This window comes from Phyllobates terribilis, unplaced genomic scaffold, assembly GCF_046119375.1.
Source record: "Phyllobates terribilis strain yellow unplaced genomic scaffold, ASM4611937v1 Scaffold_13__5_contigs__length_258822181, whole genome shotgun sequence".
NCBI lineage: Eukaryota > Metazoa > Chordata > Amphibia > Anura > Dendrobatidae > Phyllobates > Phyllobates terribilis.
Window position 1 is genome coordinate 28,343,963 of NW_027362773.1, and position 18,985 is coordinate 28,362,947.

Here is an 18,985-nt window from a genome sequence, read left to right on the forward strand (position 1 = left end):
CATCTCTTACCACCTCCCCGGGCACTCTGGGACAATATCGGCGCCCCAGGAGAACTCACAGAATGGTCCTCTGCCGCCATTCTGTCCAACAGCTCCTGCTTTTTCCGCAGCAATTCCTGATGTCGTTTCTCAAATGCTTGCTGCGAGTCCTGTTGCTGTTTCTCAAATGCCTGCTGCTGCGCTTTTGACAGGCACTTTAACCGCTCAATAGCTTCAGTCTCATTTGCTGCTCCTTTCACAGCCATCTTTATCAGCTCCTGCATTTCTTCAGGACACTCCATTATGCCGAAGAGCGATTGCACCCGGTCATCCAACCACTTCTCCATTCCGTCTGGGGATACTGCTCCATTCATAGCCATCGCGGTACGGTACACTGTTCACACTAGACACTTCACACCGCTCTCCCCGGAAAATTTTCGTGGCCCCACAAAGCCAGAGCAAACCAGGTTTGAGTGCGACGAAAATTTTCGTAACCCCGCCGTGTTACAGCCAGATGCTTTAATCTTCGTAACCCCGCCGAGCCACAGCAAGATGCTTGCATCCACAATCGTCGTCCTGTGCCGTTACCCCTAGCAACAAGGCTGCAGTTGCCCGCATTTTCCAACCACATGAAAGGTAGCGGTATTCATCACGCTGGGGGCACCCGCTTCACCGGATCAATCAAAGTACACATGCAACGTTTTTTGGTAATTCACAGAACAGCAGTTTATTACATCTCATAAACTGCTCATAACATAGTCCATCTCAATGGCTCGCCGACATGTTACACATAATATCCCAGAGCCTTTCTAGTGACAGACATGCCCACTTGGCTTCAGATACAGCCTTCAGCAAGGTAACAATATCAATGTCCACATCAAGCAGCGTTTTTACCTTTGCCGGGTCGTAGCTGCTTCAGTCAGCTCGATTCTGCCACAGCTGTGGCTTTAAGGCTTCCCAGATGGGGCCTCCGGGCCACGTACCTTCAAAGGCTACTGGTATCTCAAACACAGGGGGGATCCAGCCTCTTCCTTCCAGGCTAGTGGAGTCCCACACAGGGACCAGGCCTCTCACCCTCCAAGGCTACTGGTATCCTAAACACAGGGAGATCCAGCCTCTGCCTTCCAGGCTTCACCAGGCCTCTCTTTCTAGGCCTCACCAGGCCACTCTTTCTCTCCCTGTTTCAAAACTACCAGGGTTTATATATCCTTTTGTGCACACACGACCTGTGATGATGTCACAGTCACGTGATCAGTCACCTGAGGGGGAGGTAAATGGTCAGCTAGAGCACACCCCCTGGACATTCTAGCAATGCAGCAAGCCGCTGCATTACAATATGTATATGTATCATCTGCTTCTTTCAATGTTCCATGGAAATAGAGGTGAATCCTGACAGTGTGTGCATTGCACACTGTCATGATTCCACAGTCTGCAGCCATATAGAATGACTATAGAATTTTTTTCTTGAGCCAGAAAAAACCCTTCAAATATGACAAGGGAGTATAATGTAAGCGGGTAAGACTAAAATTTACATTCAATAACAGGACAACCTCCCCCATAAGAATGGAGATACATGGCCAAGGATTGCAATTTGTCGCTACTACATCACAGCACAGTGCATGTAAACGGGGACTTATTGCATCCTGCAAGGTACTGCGACCGTGAAAAGCAAGTCACAAAAAACCCAAATGACTTTTTGTGACTTTCCTGTTGTGCTATCTGGTGGGTTACAATTTACTTTGCACTATGCTGCGATGTTGCAGTAGCATACAAGGGTCTTTGGCCGCGTGACCTATGATAACAGCAAAGTCCTCAGCATTACACCGTGAAATAATGTACCTGATCTAGGACGGCAACGAAGCCGACCGATTCATTTCTTCAAGACGCAAATATCCTAAACTCAGTCACAAGTGTTTGGTTGTTTATTTCAGGAATGGAACAGGAGAATATATTTCTTGTATGAAAAGACATTTGTGGCAGAAGCAGAAATGCAATGGTTTTCTTCTAGATCTGGGTGCTGGCAGTCAATCAGGTTAGTAAATCAGTTCTGCTAGAAGTCAGGAGAGCGTAGATTGTGACTGAGGCATTACGAGGTGTGGACTCCGGCTTTGTGGCCAGTTTACCCACATGAGAATTGTGCAAAAGTCAGAATAGACGCCAGCAGGGGGAATAAGGAAAACTCCCCTGCTACTGATCCAAAACATAAAGTGAATATGGAGGTCAGGTCTCATATGATTGAGCAGTTAGTACATTAGAGGAGATGTCACTGTTCCTAAAGTGTCTGTTTCAGTGAATAATTGTAATTCTAATTGTATAATAATTCTGAAACATTTTTTTCTTAGAACTGTTCCTCTGTTATTCCTCCTAGAAATTTATGGATAAATTGAGAACTCCGTGTTACCAGCTGGCGGTGGAGCCCCTTTACACTATGGCACAGATATAGTAACACCTAGTTGTCAATTTATTCATAAATTTCAGGAATAACAGAGGAATGGAACAGTGTAGGGTTCTAAAAAAATCCTCCAGAATTCTTATGTAATGAGAAATGTTTACTAAAAGGTTTCACAGACAAATCTGCATTAAGACCTCTGGTTCTGATTTAAAGGGAAAGATGTTAGAATAACCATCAGCCTCCACCCTAAGACTGGTCATTCAAACCATCCCATATTGCTTGTAAGATAGCCGCAGCAGCTTTGGCCCCTGGATCTGGACGGCTGAGCGTGGAGGACCCGATGTAACTGGCCCGGCCAGCTCCGGCTGTCATGTGCTTTGTCTCTTCTGCAGCATCAGACGCTTTCTACAAGAAAAGACACCATCAGTTCACCCTATACCAATGTTCCCAAACTTTACCTACACTTCATGAGATCTCACCTTTACAGCCCGGCCAAGAATCTCCATGGCCTTGGAGCCCGGGGAGCCCATAGACTGCAGGACAGCATTAGCAGCAGACAGGGAGTCCAGCTACAGAAAAGGGGGAAGGCATGAAGCAGACGTAGACTCGCAGGATGGAGACTGCGGCTGGTACTTACCATTGTCCTGTCACCCGGCTCTGCACCTCCATATCTGGGGACAAAATCAGAGGGGGCAACATGCAGTTAGAATCAAAAGGTGTCTGCTCTGGGGTCACCGATCCACATTCTGGTCTGGGCACTAGTATGTAGTTATTGCTTTTTATTTCCCCGAGAAAAAAAAGGAATGGACTAGTATGGTCAAAATATGAGTGATGACCAAATGTCTATAACTATATGGCACAACACATCAGAGAACATCTCCGAGCAGATAAGCTCTATCTAAGGGCACAATACAGCGAGACCCTTGGTACGACATCAGCGTTGATCGCCCCTATTAACCAAACAGCACTGTGTTTTTGAGTCTTTTGGGGCACGCACTTACACAAAGCAGTATATTCAGGTAACATCCTCCATAAAGGGGTTGTCCAGGATTAGAAAAACATTGATATATTAGAGTTAGCCCTGGCCTGAATCCTAGCTTCAGAACATCGGGGTATTCTTTTTCTACCACTCTTTACCTTTTCATAGTCTCTATCCCAGTGTCCATTGCGGCTGCCCATGCCTGGGGTCCAGATTGATTTTGCAAGGGTTGAGCAGCAGCCATTAAGAAAAGACTGTACAGCTAAAGTTAACGAGAAAATGGACAGATGTCAGCACAGTGATGTTTAGAACATAAAAAAAGAATAAAATGTGATTGCACTCTAGGCCGGCTTTACATTATATGATTTGTGGCATTAAATGACCAGTAATCAGTGAGATTTTTGCCCTTTGACGGATGTTTAATAACGCATTTAGAAAGGCTCCGATGTGCACAGAACAATCAGTAACAGATTGTACTATGTACACGAAGGCTAACGCCGAAACGCGCATCGGGGTAGGCGCTTCATCGCGTGTCCCCCTTGGCGCCAAACTCCTACTCAGGTACATACACCTATATTATCTAGACCATTTATCTCTACTTGGGTCTGCTCTACTGAAGCATACATGTCAGGAGCTCTCTCCATCATTGCGCTTGCCTTTCATTTTTGAGGCTTTCCTGTACTATAGCACTTTACATATGGCCTGACCTGAGAGATCTATAATGCCTCACATATTATATACCTTCCATGTTAAAAATATTCCTTGTTCTATTTTGCTCTGATGTATTGATATATTTATTCTAATTATGTTCACTTGATATATATGCACATGTGGGGAACACATTATGTTTTAGCGCCTTCTTCCTGGTTGTTTCCTTCCCACCACCTTCTTCCTGGTTGTTTCCTTCCCACCCCCCCTTATATGTATTTTAACTTGATTCAATAAAGTTTGTTATATTTTACTAGATTTGGCCTCCTTTTCGGTTCAATATCTTTGGTTTAAATGCATCTTTAGTCAAATCTGATGAGATCAGGCGACTTCTGCTAAACAATGAGTTGCTCCGCACTATGTATGTTACCCATCCCAGCACTCAGCTGTAGACTGGGGTTCACTGTTGCCATCCTCAAGGTTTGTGGTTCAGATCAATCCAAATTGAAGCTTATAGTAAGCACTTCAGTACATGATTTTTATTTATAACTAGAGTCACACTTTACACAAGACAGTGGCATATTAATGCAATGATATTTCCTCACCGCGCCCGAAGTGCCCCCCATCTTCTCCAGCAGTACGTGTGACAATGCTGCCAGGAACTGCGACGGGTGAGAGGGAAGCTGCCCACTGCGGATCCAGTCCTCGATGGCTGCAGAGATTCAATGCTTAGAAGCAATGCACAGCCGCATCATACATCACCATTTTATAAGCTGTAACTCACCGTGGGCTGCTCTGGCATGTGTGCTCCCACAATCACCGTCCCCGGCAGCCCGGTCCAGATCATTTAACTCCCCCTCTAGGGATAGAAGAGAGCTGCACACGTACCCGAGCACCCGGCTGTAGATCTGCACACTCACGGCTGACACAAGGAAGTCATGTGAGTCTATATATAACACTCAATATATCAAACAACTATAATGCTTGTAATAGTCAGATTAAAGACAAGAGCCAGGAGCCACTTGTGTGGTACGGGTAGCTACCTATTCACAGTTATTAAATGAAGAATTGGTTTGAATGGTGAGGGGATACAACTTTATTTTTTAACAGGATTATAATTTCATTTTGCAACTTCACCTACAATTATTATTATTTCTTTTTAGAGCACCACTGATTTCATGAGAAGGGGTTACATATAGGATACAAACATAAAATAGTGAACACACTAGCAGTGACAGACTGGTACAGAGATGATCAGGTCTGCCCTTGTGGGCTTACAGTCTGCAGACATATAAGTTCTTTACAGTTGTGCTAATGCAAAGATCAAGACATGGTGACATATCAACAGCAATCCTATACCCGGAGAAGAGAATCGGGGGGTTGCCCTCGTCTCATCTAACAAGAGAACCCTCCACAGTTTTGGATGCTGCCCATGTGTCAAATAAAGAGGTTTTACCATAATAAGAAAAATCAGTCTGGTCTAAAATATTGTGGAAAAACAATACACTTTTCAAATAGAATCCAATTATAGAAATGTACCTGTATCCTACAGCTGGCGTATCTATGTACCCGATCATTGGTCTTCCCATTTGCCTCTGACTGCATAGTCGTCTTCCATCGGCTTCTCCTGCTGTGTCCGAGCATGCACAGATGATGTCTGTAGTATCCAGATGGACAGGGCACATATAGTTCACATGGGCCCAAACAGAGCCAGGTGTCAGAACCAGGCCGGGCAATGACCACTGCAAGCAGTACTCATGATTATATGCCAGTCCGAGCAATCATTAGGGTGCATGAACCATGCAGTTAGATTTAAATTAGAAGACCAGGTATGTAGGGGGCCTGATGTGGAATAAGGGGGCATCTCTGGAATTGGATTCTATTTGTAAAGTGTATCCTATTTCCGAGATCTTTTACATTGGCTGGATTTCTTGCAAAAGAGTCACAAAGGAAATTTCTTGCCCAATCCTTCTCCTCTCTAGCAGATATGTGGGTAGAACTAGATTAACCAGCACTTCATGGATGCTACTATATGAACCCTGCTCTGTGATGTTATCGCATACGTGACACAGACACATGCATTGGACTCACCGTCTGGCTGAGAGTCCTTTGGCTGCGGACTTTCAGGAGCACATGGGAAAGTGCGTGTCCGACCGGTCACAGACACAGGTGGAATCCGTGGCCAAGCAGGAGCAGATGTGCCCTTGTCTGACGACACATTGAACGGTTATTAGAAAATGACAATAAGATGAAGCGCAAGTACGTGGCCTACAGCAGAAAGCAAAGATGTCATTACCAAAGAGCTGCAGAATTTCTGCAGATGTCTTCATTACAGAGAGGGAGACTCCGCTCATCTCCAGCGCCGTCATGAAGGATCCAGTCATTGCACGCTCGATGTGTAGCCCACGACCCTCTGTAGCAGGAGATGATTAGTGTTACGGTCAGGTTAATAATGAGCTGTATGGAAGGCTGATCTACAGGAATGGCTCATGTATTTGTACTCACCTAGAAAACGCACAGCCGAGCTGGCTACGACCTGTAGCTCCAGACAGGACAGACCTCCCAGATTATTCACAATCAGTATAATGGAGTCCCCTGAAGGAACAACAACATCATGAGAAAAGCAATCCATGGAGAGAACTAAAACTGGACACAATTGGCAAAAAATGGAACAATTTGGTTAACATTATATTAAATTTGTGTTCTTTTCACTAGGATTTTGGATGTGCATGAAGACCAGATTCTGATCTGCATCTTTTTGTCACATGAATGAGTGTGACAGATGCAGTTCAATGGTATAAATCTGTTGAAAAATGTGTTTCTTTTTTTTTTGGGCAAGTGCTGTAGTTGCAAAGTTGTTCATGACCTTGTGATTTTTTTTATTTTAATTGGTATCCAACATCCTTTACAGACTAACAAAAAACAACCAATCATTCAGAAAGCAGCCATGTTGAAATACCTAATTGTTTGGCCGGATTGATACCAGCTCTTATAATGCCTTCAGACCGATGTAAAGACTTTGGCCCCAGAAATATAGTGTAAAACACTTTGAAAAGTCGCAAAAATGTTTGTGATGACAAGCCTTGTTTACACAGGATGATGTGCTGCCAAGCGCTAATATTTCTAAACAAGCTTAAATTTCGTTTCACCTGACGAACAAGGGTTTTGCACTTTTGTTGAGTGATTGTCAGCCTGTTCACACCGCACCATTATGGGGAAATGGGTGTTCCTAGGAATGAGAGTCCATATAATTGTGCGGTGTAAACCTGACAATACAGATCACCATTGACCAGCAGAACAAAAGGGTATACAGCAAGTAATGTGACCCCTTCTCTGGTGAATGAGATCCAGCCTTACAGAAGAGCCGCTGTGCGGAGGACAACAATGAACTGCTCCGGCACACACCGCAACGTGTGTGATCCGCTGACCTGAAGGATAGGCCTTCTGTGTAAACTCCTTATACTATAAATCTACAGGTAAAGTCGGTTGGCTTGTGCTCACCTGACTGTACATCCACTCTGGACTTGCTGGCTGGATCAGTCATATGATCAATCATGATCTTCACAACTTCATCACAAGACATCATCTGTTGTATTACAATGTCACGGTAGAGGCAATCAGAGGAAGCCATTGCAGGAGGTTCCTACTAATCAGTATTCAAGGAGATGGGATCACCCAGACCTGGCCCATCTTCCCTCAACGGCCCTAATAGCAGAAGTGTGGTTTGTCTAAATGGTACATAGGCTCCTGTCTAATGTGAGGTGAGAACTAGAAGAGTTAGGGACCGTCTTGATGGGTACACCTTGTCGCGGTGGGATGGCTTTTTAGCTTTTTTGATCAAAACACTGTCAATTAAGTGCTCTATGTTATTTACATGTACTATAACTATTCACTTACTTATTACAGGGTATTTGCTCATTTTATTTTAGGTTCTGCTTGTGTGAATGTACACCTATGCATTGCACTTCTACCAACATGTGCTCATTTTTTTGGATGTCACTTTAAAGCGACACTCAGTATATAAAAGGCTTAAAAATCCATAAAATGCCACAGAAACAGTACATACCTCTCTATTATGCCGAAATTAAGAAAAAATGTGCTGAAACAGTTCAGGCTACATAGGATAAGGTGAAAAGTAATTTTATGTAATCGCAAAAATTGCATTTTTTTGTCCAGACAGTTTCAGCAGCGCTTTTATATTGTCATCAATCATCTAATCAGGATTATAGGGACAGTGAGTTCACACAGTGTTGTGCCTGGTGGCTGCACATCCACATAAGTGGATAGGTGGGGGATGAAATTATGGTTCATAATGATGGGGCTTATTTTGATCTATGCTATGGGGCTCTATCTTTTCTAAGTACGCCCCATCTCGCCAGGGTTGTCACCTTCACCATAAAGGAAACCACATGAAAGATGACAATGGGTCAGCGGAATACCTTGTATCTCTGCACCCCGGCTTCTCCATGTATACCTGAGCAAACACAAACCGTTCAGTGTTAGCAAGTGAGTATTTCCCTAATGTGCCCCTGTACAGAGATCATAGAGATATTTACAGCACTGGACCGCTGCTGTCAGTCTCCATACCTAGTCCCAGTTCTAGCTCATCAGAGCTAAGTGTAAAAGTTGGTCCTGAGCCTGGCACACTGCATGGCGAGAGGCTGACTCCCAGTGTACCTACAGAAGGTAAGAGAGAAGTAATCATCCATGTAAATCAAGCTTGTCTGAACACATATGTACTTATCACATTGAAAGCGATAAGTAGGGATTGCTATGATAAATCTGCATGCCGATATATAGACCAAGCCCAGTGATCTCTGTTACAGAAGTACCAATAGCGCTCATTCATTATGCAGTAGAGGAAGGACAGTGGCCCCCAGGTCTGGCAGGTAGCCATATGGCAGATACCAGAGCAGGAAGACAAAAGAGACAGGGTCTCACTATCAGAGAGCTGCAATTGCCCCACCTAGTGGCAAACAGATATAACTGCATATTCAATAAGCCAGGGTGTTGGTAAGTGAGGAAATGCTATGACATGAGATCTCAACAGTTTCATACATTCAGTTTTATTGTAGGAAAATAATGAAACTTTTTTATACCAATTCCTGCAGCAGCAGTTTTCACAAATGAAGAAATTTCTTGCAAACTTTTTCCTTCCTCCGCTAGAGCTCCAGCGATCTACAAGTAGTAAAAAAAAGAAAAAAAAACATGAGAAAAGTTCACAATACTGACATAACTAGAAGCAACGGGGGACATGGTTGAGTGAAATAGTTTCTAATTATTCCCAAGGTCATGGCCGCTGTCTTTGCATGAACGTTACTACACTTAGATTACGTCCCTGTATTCTGGGGATTAGTCTTTCCAATCCTGAACCATATGTAACCCTCAGACCCTGCGCATTAGCCGGTGGGAAAGGCTGATACAAACAGCTTCCCTCCCTCTCTTTGGAGGACTGGTTCATGCATTACATCAGACCTGTGCACATTAGGCCCAAACCCTGGAAATGAAATGAAATGTAAGCAATGGTGCAGTGCTGGCTTGGATCCAGTGTGCAATGATATGGTTATGATTAGCTTTTACTGGAAAGGATAAGCGGCAGGGAGCGTCGACCACAGAGCTGCAGAGATCAGGTGCAGGAGTGCACAGCATTACATGTGGTATGTGCTCCTGACCTGCGCCTAAGGCTCAGGTCTATGTGTCTACGCAGGTCAGGAGCACATACCATATGCAATGCTGTGCGCTCCTGCACCTGATCTCTGCAGCTCTGTGGTCGACGCTCCCTGCCGCTTATCCTTTCCAGTAAAAGCTAATCAAAACCATATTCCCATCTCCAAGATCCTATCCCAATATGTAGTAGGTGTAATAATAATATTATTAGCAAATACCTCCAATTAGAAATGTAGTATAGTTCTTCTGATTCACTATGTTGCCTACCCCATGTGCAGGGCATTACAGTAGCTTAGATATCCATGGTTACGACCAGTAACAACTAACTAACTGTCACTATATGAGTGGTCATAACCATGGATACCTAAGCTACAGCAATGCCATGTACGTGGGGTAAGTGACAAAGCTAATCAGAAGAACTATACTACATTTCTAATTGGAGGTATTTGCCAATATTAATATTACACCTACTACATATTGGCATAGGATCTTGGAGATGGGAATACCCCTTTAAGTTCTGCCTATTGATTCGGTCCTACACAACAGTCTCCAGTCTCTCATGTGGACCATTAGAAATATGAATTTCCCACCCCTGGATTAGACATTTGTCCGTTGCATTTATACTACAGTAAAAAAATTGTCTTCCCTGACTACAGAAGTGGATCACCAGGGGTGTCAGTAGCTGGGCGTATAAAAGAGGATGGACACCCCCTTGAAGAATTATACAATGTAATCAAAACTAGACTAAACCTACTTCCAGTACAAGAAATTCTTATTATCAGTTACGTTTTATTGCGGTAATAGAAAGTGCGTAAATGTAAAAATGTAATAATGTGATCCTTGGATCAAAAAATGTCATGTACCCCTCTACTGGAAAGTATTTATTTAGCAAAACATGAATGAACACTATTCCCAGGCAGCTTGGAAATCTGAATTGATGGGTGGATCCCTGAAGAATTCTACCAGATTTCCTCCTGCCTGGGATCGGGGTTCATTCATGTTTTGTTGAATGTATACTATCTAATAAAGCAGGTGTGCTCATCACGTTTTATTTTAAAGGTCCCATTGTTCACTGCAATCCAAATTAATAGAAGGATCCCTACATGTGACACTGTCAATACTATGTGCAGATCATTTTTCACCTATAGTTTGATATTCTCACCTTATGAATCAGTATGATGCCGCACAGCCCTCGCCGTCCAGCCTTGCGAGGTGAGACGAAAGCGCAATCATCAGCGATCACCGCCATGTCCACATCCGCCCCATCCCTCCTTGCACGCTCAAGAGCCAAACCAAAATTCAGGCGGTCACCTGTGTAATTCTTCACCAGTAACAGAACTCCAGCTGTCAGGAAGAAAGAAAAGAAGTTTTTGTTTGGACGGTAACTTTAACCCTTTGCAGCTATAATGGGTCTTGAGGTGACAGGGATTTTTCGCCTTTGAATCTCTGCGCTCCAAGACTCCTACATTTTTTAGCTTTTCTGTTTATGTGGCCATTTGAGGGCTTGTTTTTTGTTTTTTTTGCGGAAGCATTTGCATTTTTTTCATGGCAAAAAATATTATTCATTTTTGGAGAGGAGGTTAATAGGGAACAAAACTCCAATTTTTGGGTTTTGTTTCTACAATGTTCACTGTGTAGAATAAATGAGGTCTGAACTTCTTCTGTCGGTCACTATGATGTACAGTAGGTACCAAACGTGTTACTTCTGTGAAGGGTTAACATGACTTTTTGACCACTTTCTATTCCATTTTTTTGTAAGGTAGAAGGAATAAAAAACACAATTCTATCACTGTTGCTTTTTTTATTCATTGTTTTCCTTTTACCAGCATTTGTTGTGTCGGATAAATAATACGTTAGTAATTATAGTCTGCGCGGTTATGATTGTGGTGATACAAAGTACGTCTACTCTTACATTATTTTTTACATAATAAAGCAATTTTTGTGGTGCCATCCCAGGCGTGGATGCTACGGATCACAGAACCAAAGTGGTTAAAGGGTTGGGATTTGAGATTTCTCTAACTATTTGACTCAGAGGAGGGTGAGGGCGCAGCGTCCGCAGGGGAGGGTGAGGGCGCAGCGTCCGCAGGGGAGGGTGAGGGCGCAGCGTCCGCAGGGGAGGGTGAGGGCGCAGCGTCCGCAGGGGAGGGTGAGGGCGCAGCGTCCGCAGGGGAGGGTGAGGGCGCAGCGTCCGCAGGGGAGGGTGAGGGCGCAGCGTCCGCAGGGGAGGGTGAGGGCGCAGCGCCCGCAGGGGAGGGTGAGGGCGCAGCGCCCGCAGGGGAGGGTGCCTGGAGACGATTCCCTTCTTGGTACTCCCTTTTAGGTCAGAACAGAGAACCTCTCCCTAAAAGAGGCTTCTGCTCTGGTGCACTTAGCACATCCGTATATTGCAGCATCAACGGCATGAAAATATCAGGCTAGCTGCGGCTTCCACTGGCAATTTCAGCTGATCTCAGCACTGAATTAGTCATCCAGCTTTTGTTTAAGGAGGAACTGCCTCCATGAAACAACCTCTTTAAAGGGAATCTGTAAGCAGGCTTTTGCTATGTAATCTGACAGCAGCATGAAGTAGGGGCAGAGACCCTGATTCCAGCGATGTGTCACTTAGTTTACTGGGTGCAGCAGTTGTATTCCAATGATTTTTACTGGCATTTTTTAATTGGGAAAGGGAAGAGATAAATATGGGGGAAGGGGGAAAGGGTTGGGAATGAAGGGAAAGGAAAGAAAAGAAGGGAAGGAGAACTCAATGATTTACATAAGGTAAACAATCAAGAAGAAAACAAAATAATATATTACATACAATAGGTAACCAATAAGTAACAATAGAGAGTTACTAAAGAATTATAATAAGTTAACAGGCCCAGTAACGGTTTCATATATAAGGGACAAATAAGACATAAAACGCGTTGATCTAAGAAAAAACTTCAGACCAACGTAAACATTTTTTGGAATATTTGTTGCGATAGTTATTTATGGTAGCAAATTTTTGTTCGGAAGTTTTATGAAGAGCACTTCTCTAAAATGTCAGAAAAAGATGGTGGTTCTGTTTTTTTCCAGTGAAAAGCAATAGCATTTTTAACGACGAGGAAGATGTGGATTAAAATAGGTCTGTCCGAAGGATTAATGTTTTCCATTCCGATAGATAATAAAGCCATCTGTGGAGTAATAGTAATTTTACTATTGGAAATCTTATTTATGGAGGTCTGATGTTTGCGACCATAAAAATTTAATTCTCGGACAACTGCAGAATATATTAAGTAGATTTCTGTTTAAACCACAGTTTCTCCAACACCGTGGCGGGTTGTTTGGATTTATGTGGGAGAGTCTGGTGGGTGCATAGTACCACCTGGAAATTATTTTATAATATGATTCGTGGAGAGACATTGATATGTTGGATGCATAAGAGTATGATAAAGTATTTTCCCAGTTCTCTGGAGGAAGAGATAAGTTTAAGACTGATCCCCATTTTGTCATATAGGCGTTTTTTATTAGTTCAGTGTCATTATTAAACCAATTGTAGATGTTTTTGAGACTCCAGAATATTTTAGGATTGCTGTTGCTTAGGAGGTTTGAAGTAGCTTCAGAACATAGAGGCTTGTTGCGAAGAAAGTTATGGATAAGGTCTTTTAAAATCACGTAGTGTAGAAAATCAGTTGAGGGAAGATTGAATTTATTTTTAAGATCTTTAAATGGGAAGAAATTTTTCCCATCAAAAATGTCTTTAAAGTTTTTTGATTCCACATTTTGTTCAAGAAGGGGGGTAGAAGATTTGAATAGAGAGGCAATTGAGGGTAATGGGAGGGTTTTCAAATGATTGAATCTAGCTAGTTTTTTCCAGGTGTAGATAAGAGCATGAAAAATAGGATGAGAAGGGGGATTAGGAGATTTTGTAAATAAGTGTTTAAAAAGCAGGTCACGAGGGTGTATATTGTTATTTAAAGTAGTCTCTAAATCAAGCCAGGCCGGTGAGTCTGATTGTAATAACCAATAAGAGCGTTGTTTAATGAGGTTGGCTAAGTGGTAAGCCGTGATGTTTGGGAGATTGAGTCCACTGTGTAATTTATTTTTATATAAAATGTTTGTGGCAATTCTGGCCTTTTTATTGTTCCATATATAGGAATTGACTAAGGATTGAAGACTTATTAAGTATGAGGTGGAAATTTTAAGAGGAAGCGTTCTAAAAATGTAAAGTATTTAGGGAGGATAAGTGTCTTTATTGTTAAGTTTTTGTCTATCCATGAAAGATCTTGATTTCCATATAAAGAGAGGTCTTTTGAAATTGAGTTAATCAAATAGTCTAGGTTAGAGGAAACTATAGAGTTAACTGTAGTTAACTTAATTGTTAACGTATATTTTAGCGCTGGGGTTTGAATATAACGCCATGATGTTGGACACGGATTGATTATTAAAACCGAATTTCAGTAGCGTCAGTTTTAAAAATTCCCAGTTCAGCCTATCGAATGCTTTTTCTACATCCAGGGAGATTAAGATAGAGGGAAGTTTTAGAGAATTAATCAGTTTGATGATGTTGATGACTCTTCTGGTGCCATTAGTGGCCTGCCTACCTTTAACAAAGCCTATTTGATCATTATTAATTAAATATGGAAAGACACAGTTCAGTCTGTTAGTTAAGATTTTTGAGTATATTTTTATATCTGAGTTTATTAATGAGATAGGTCAGTAGTTTTTTACTTTATCTGGTTCGCTATTTGGTTTGGGGATTAAAATGATCCTGGCTTCTAGCATTTCTTGCGGGAAAGACCCCTGGGATGATGCCATGTTGAAGGTTTGGGTTAAGTGTGGAGTTAATATTTAATTGAAAATTTTATAGTATTCATTACTGAAGCCGTCTGGTCCGGGGGATTTAAAAAGTTTTAGATGTTGAATAACATCGGCTGTTTCTTTGAGTGTAAACGGGGCAGCTAATAATATTAAGTCAGTAGGGTTTATTTTTGGGAGCTTAATGGAAGAAAGAAATGATACGATGGTGTCCTTCACTGGTTGGGGAGTGGGGGACTGGGGGTTTATATTATAAAGGTTATGATAGTACTTAGCGAACATATCTGCAATGTCTTTGGGGTGTGATTTGGAACTACTATCATCAGAGGTAATTTTATCTATTCTATTGTGGATCCTTTTCTCTTTTATACGATTCATCATGAATCTAGTAGGTTTATTTAAGGATGAGTAGAGTTTGAATTTAGAAGTTTTTTTCATGGAATCGTAAGATGAAAATATTTCGTTTTTTAAATCTTGTCTTAGTTTAAGAATTTCTTGTTGAATTGTTGTTGAAGGGAAAGGAAGATTGGTTTGATGGGATTCTTTATCTTTAATTTGGGATTGAAGATTCATGATTTTGGTCCTGTTTATTTTTTTATGCCTAGAGGAAATTTGCATCATTATACCTCTTATAAATGCTTTATGGGCATTCCAGCCAGTGAAAGGATTTATTGATTCAGAACTATTATCGGTAAAGTATTTTTTTTAAGGCTGCCTCTATTTCTGATTTATTTTTGGGATTATGTAGCAGAGAAGAGTTGCACTTCCATAGAAAGTCATTTTTTATTGAAGTGCCTAAGATGATTTCGCCAATAACTGGGGAGTGAGCAGATACAGTTTTTGCACCAATTGTGACCTTCTTAAATTTAGAAAGGGTGAATACGTCAGTAATGAATAGGTTAATGCGTGAAGCAGACTGATGGGTTTCTGAAAAATTAGTATACCGTATTTTTCGGACTATAAGAAACACTTTTTTCCTCCAAAATTTTGGAGGAAAATGGGGGGGTGCGTCTTATAGTCCGAATGTTGGGGGGGGGGGGGGTATATATATATATATATATATATATGGGGTGTGGGGGGAGCGGTAGCGGTGGAGGAGCGGGGCACAGGAGGCAGCAGCCGCCCGCTGCAGCCTACACTGTCCCCGCTGCTAAAGAAAATGAATATTCAATTGGCGTGGGGAGCACTGAATATTCATGCTCCTTATTAGTGGCACACAGTGTAGCCGCGCTGCGGCTCCTGCTGCTGCCAGAATCGCCTGTGCCCGCTGTTAAAGGATATGAATATTCAACCATTCTCTCCACGCCCATGGGCGTGGGAAGGGGGTGAATATTCATGCCCTTTAATGAGCGGGCATCCGAGATAGCCGGCAGCAGCAGGAGCCACAGTGCGGCTCCGCTTTGTGCCGGCTCTGAAGGAGAGTGAAGTCACTGCTCCCCGCGCACACAGACCCGGCGTGGGGAGCAGTGACTTCCGGCAGCTGATCTCTCCATGTAAGCCGCGCATAGCAGTGACGTCATGCGCGGCTCACATGGAGATATCAGTGCGGGCAGACCGGACGCAGCGCTGGAGGAGAGAAGAGAGGTGAGTAGGAGTGTTTATTTTTTTTTTTTATGTGCAGCATGATGGGGATTAGGGGGACCATGCATACTAGGATAGGGATTAGGGGTGCTATGCATACCAGGATAGGGATTAGGGGTGCCATGCATACCAGGATAGGGATTAGGGGTGCCATGCATACCAGGATAGGGATTAGGGGTGCCATGCATACCAGGACAGGGATGAGGGGTGCCATGCATACCAGGACAGGGATGAGGGGTGCCATGCATACCAGGACAGGGATGAGGATTAGGGGTGCCATGCATACCAGGATAGGGATGAGGATTAGGGGTGCCATGCATACCAGGATAGGGATTAGGGGTGTCATGCATACCAGGATAGGGATTAGGGGTGCCATGCATACCAAGATAGGGATTAGGGGTGCCATGCATACCAGGATAGGGATGAGGGGTGCCATGCATACCAGGATAGGGATGAGGGGTGCCATGCATACCAGGATAGGGATGAGGGGTGCCATGCATACCAGGATAGGGATGAGGGGTGCCATGCATACCAGGATAGGGATGAGGGGTGCCATGCATACCAGGACAGGGATGAGGGGTGCCATGCATACCAGAATGGAGGGATGCCAGGCATACCAGGATGTGGATGGGGACCATGTATAAAAGGAAGGGAGGGGCATATATACCAGGATGGGGGATATTGTCAGAATTGGAGGACATTACCCCTATACCAGTGTCAGCAGAAGACCCCCCCCCTTAAAAGTGCATCATGACCACATTTTTTGCTTAAATTTTTTTTTTTTATTTTCCTCCTCTAAAACCTAGGTGCGTCTTATGGTCCGGTGCGTCTTATAGTCCAAAAAATACGGTATTCTCTAGAGGTGGTGTTGATGCATCTAAAAACGTCGAATAGATCATTTTTAAATAACCAGCTGTTGAGAGTAGTGGATAAGTGGCGAGTTGAGGACGAAGAGTCCAGGTTTCCCTCTGGGACTATGTTAAAATCACCCAGCATGAGTAAATCTCCTTTTTTGATTAATGAGATCTTTTTTAGTAGTTTATTAAGAAATTTGGAGTGACCTTTATTGGGGGCGTATATGTTAACAATAGTACAAGGTTGGTTGTTTAAAAGGCAAATTAGGATAGGATATGTACTTTGGGTGTCGTTGGGTTCTTCGATGAATTTGAAAGGAATGGAATTTTTTATTATTGTGGCTACGCCATTTAGGGATTCAAAAATATGTGGGAAGTTTTTGTGGTGGAATCTAGGGTGTTTGATCTTTGGAAATCTTGTTTCTTGTACGCAGATTAAATCAGCGTGGGAGTTTGTGATTTCTTTGCATAAGGTGAATCTTTTATTGGGACTATTTAGTCCCCTCACGTTATATGTCAGAAAATTGAAACTCATATTGAAGACTAGTAAGTTATGGTTTATAAGATTTAGTATATGTCTGTATGACCCGGGAATGTGTCACGAAATGAGACTCGAGTAAAAAAAAATGTGATTGACAGATATAGTCCAATAGTTTGTAACAGAACACAATGATTCATAATATAACAGTGTACAGCAATTCAAATACAGAAACTAAGGATGATAGTAAAGAATTAAAACAAAATAATATTCTGAACCAGAGTCCTCCTGAAGGAATCCAGCACTCTGGTGGATTCTACTTCTTCTTTTGGGGAAAAGTTTGTGGAAGGTGACTACCTCGTTTATAATGGATACAGTAAGAATGTAAATTAAAAGATAAAAATGAGACTTATATAAGTACTACATTGGTGTATAAGACCAACGAAATGATCACTTTGATAACAGTAGCTTATGAAATGAAGAGTTAACATAGTTATATATAAACTTAGTGAAGACTAAACTCATGTAATTAGAGTGGAATAGTACTTTAGGTGTGGCTTAGGAACCTTAAGATCTTTAGGGTAGTAATAATAAGGTGGTATAAGAAGTAGACTAACCTTATACCAACCGAGGGTTAATGTCAGTCTTAATTATTAATGAAGGAGCCTTCAGCGCTTGTCGTTGGATGGAGGATTGGATAAAGTTAAGACCTTCCGCAGGAATGTAAATGGGGATAGTTTTCCCCTTGAAGAATATAAGAAGTTTTAATGGAAAACCCCATCTGTAGGGTATTCCCATATTTCTAAGAGAGGAGGTGACTTCCGTAAATGTTTTCCTGGCATTGAATGTATCTTTTGACAAGTCTGCGAAGATTTTTAAGTGACAGTACGGATCAGGAAAGGATTTATTCTCTTTGATGTAATTTTGGATTTTTTTCTTGGTGCTGAAGAAATGAATATGAAGTATGGCGTCTCTAGGGGTGTCTGGTGGGATAGTTGTTGGGCGGGGCAGACTGTGGATTTTGTCTATATTTAGATCAGAATTGGATAATGAGGGAATAGTTTTCTTGAAAAATAGTTTTACGTAATCAGATAGATCTTTTGGAGTGATGCTTTCTGAAATACCGGGGAACGTCAGATTGTTCCTGTGGCTGCGGTCTTCTAAATCCGCAATTTTGGATTTAAGTTTTGCCAATTTCTACGTTAAGATCTTGTTTGTCACTGGTGAGTGTAGCATCGGAGTCTCTGCCCCCTGCCAGGCAGAGACGCCATCCCACTCACCTCCTCGCTCCCCGCGCTGCGTTCTCCAGCGCTCCTCTTCCTGCTGCCAGCGCGCCCAGCTCCCCGGGCACTGTGCTTAGGGCGCGCGCGCGCTCCCTCCCTCTTGAAGGGGCCGTGCGCCGTCCTAAGGAGTCCCCGGCCAATAGCCGAGGGTCCTCCCATATATAAGGCACCTCCTCCAAAATGGAGGTGCCCGAGCAAAAGTTGTTGCACAGTGTTTCTTACCTCTGCTTCAGCCCTCAGGTCCCGCTGCTAGCCTGACTATCAGTCCTGCCTGTTACCTGCCTGTTACCTGCCGTGCCTGCCCGCCCGCTCACCTGGGAGCACTTGCCTGTTGCCTGCCTGTTACCT

General features: G+C 42.9%; 1 protein-coding gene across 7 annotated transcripts in view; it reads right to left on the reverse strand.

Moving 5' to 3' along the window:
• Window positions 1–1,883: 1,883 nt before the first annotated feature.
• Window positions 1,884–18,985, reverse strand: part of TKFC (triokinase and FMN cyclase) — a 66,773-nt gene continuing 49,671 nt past the window's right edge. For all 7 annotated transcript variants that reach the window (XM_073658005.1, XM_073658004.1, XM_073658009.1 and 4 more), the window contains 14 exons: window positions 10,828–11,009; window positions 9,098–9,176; window positions 8,586–8,675; window positions 8,438–8,472; window positions 7,500–7,584; window positions 6,504–6,593; window positions 6,295–6,411; window positions 6,090–6,206; window positions 4,783–4,920; window positions 4,604–4,710; window positions 3,509–3,612; window positions 3,009–3,042; window positions 2,851–2,940; window positions 1,884–2,776 (listed from right to left, as the gene is read on the reverse strand). In XM_073658005.1, coding sequence (XP_073514106.1) covers window positions 2,618–2,776; window positions 2,851–2,940; window positions 3,009–3,042; window positions 3,509–3,612; window positions 4,604–4,710; window positions 4,783–4,920; window positions 6,090–6,206; window positions 6,295–6,411; window positions 6,504–6,593; window positions 7,500–7,584; window positions 8,438–8,472; window positions 8,586–8,675; window positions 9,098–9,176; window positions 10,828–11,009 — 1,427 coding nt within the window. In that variant the 3' untranslated portion in view covers window positions 1,884–2,617. The remainder of the gene's footprint in view (window positions 2,777–2,850; window positions 2,941–3,008; window positions 3,043–3,508; window positions 3,613–4,603; window positions 4,711–4,782; window positions 4,921–6,089; window positions 6,207–6,294; window positions 6,412–6,503; window positions 6,594–7,499; window positions 7,585–8,437; window positions 8,473–8,585; window positions 8,676–9,097; window positions 9,177–10,827; window positions 11,010–18,985) is intronic.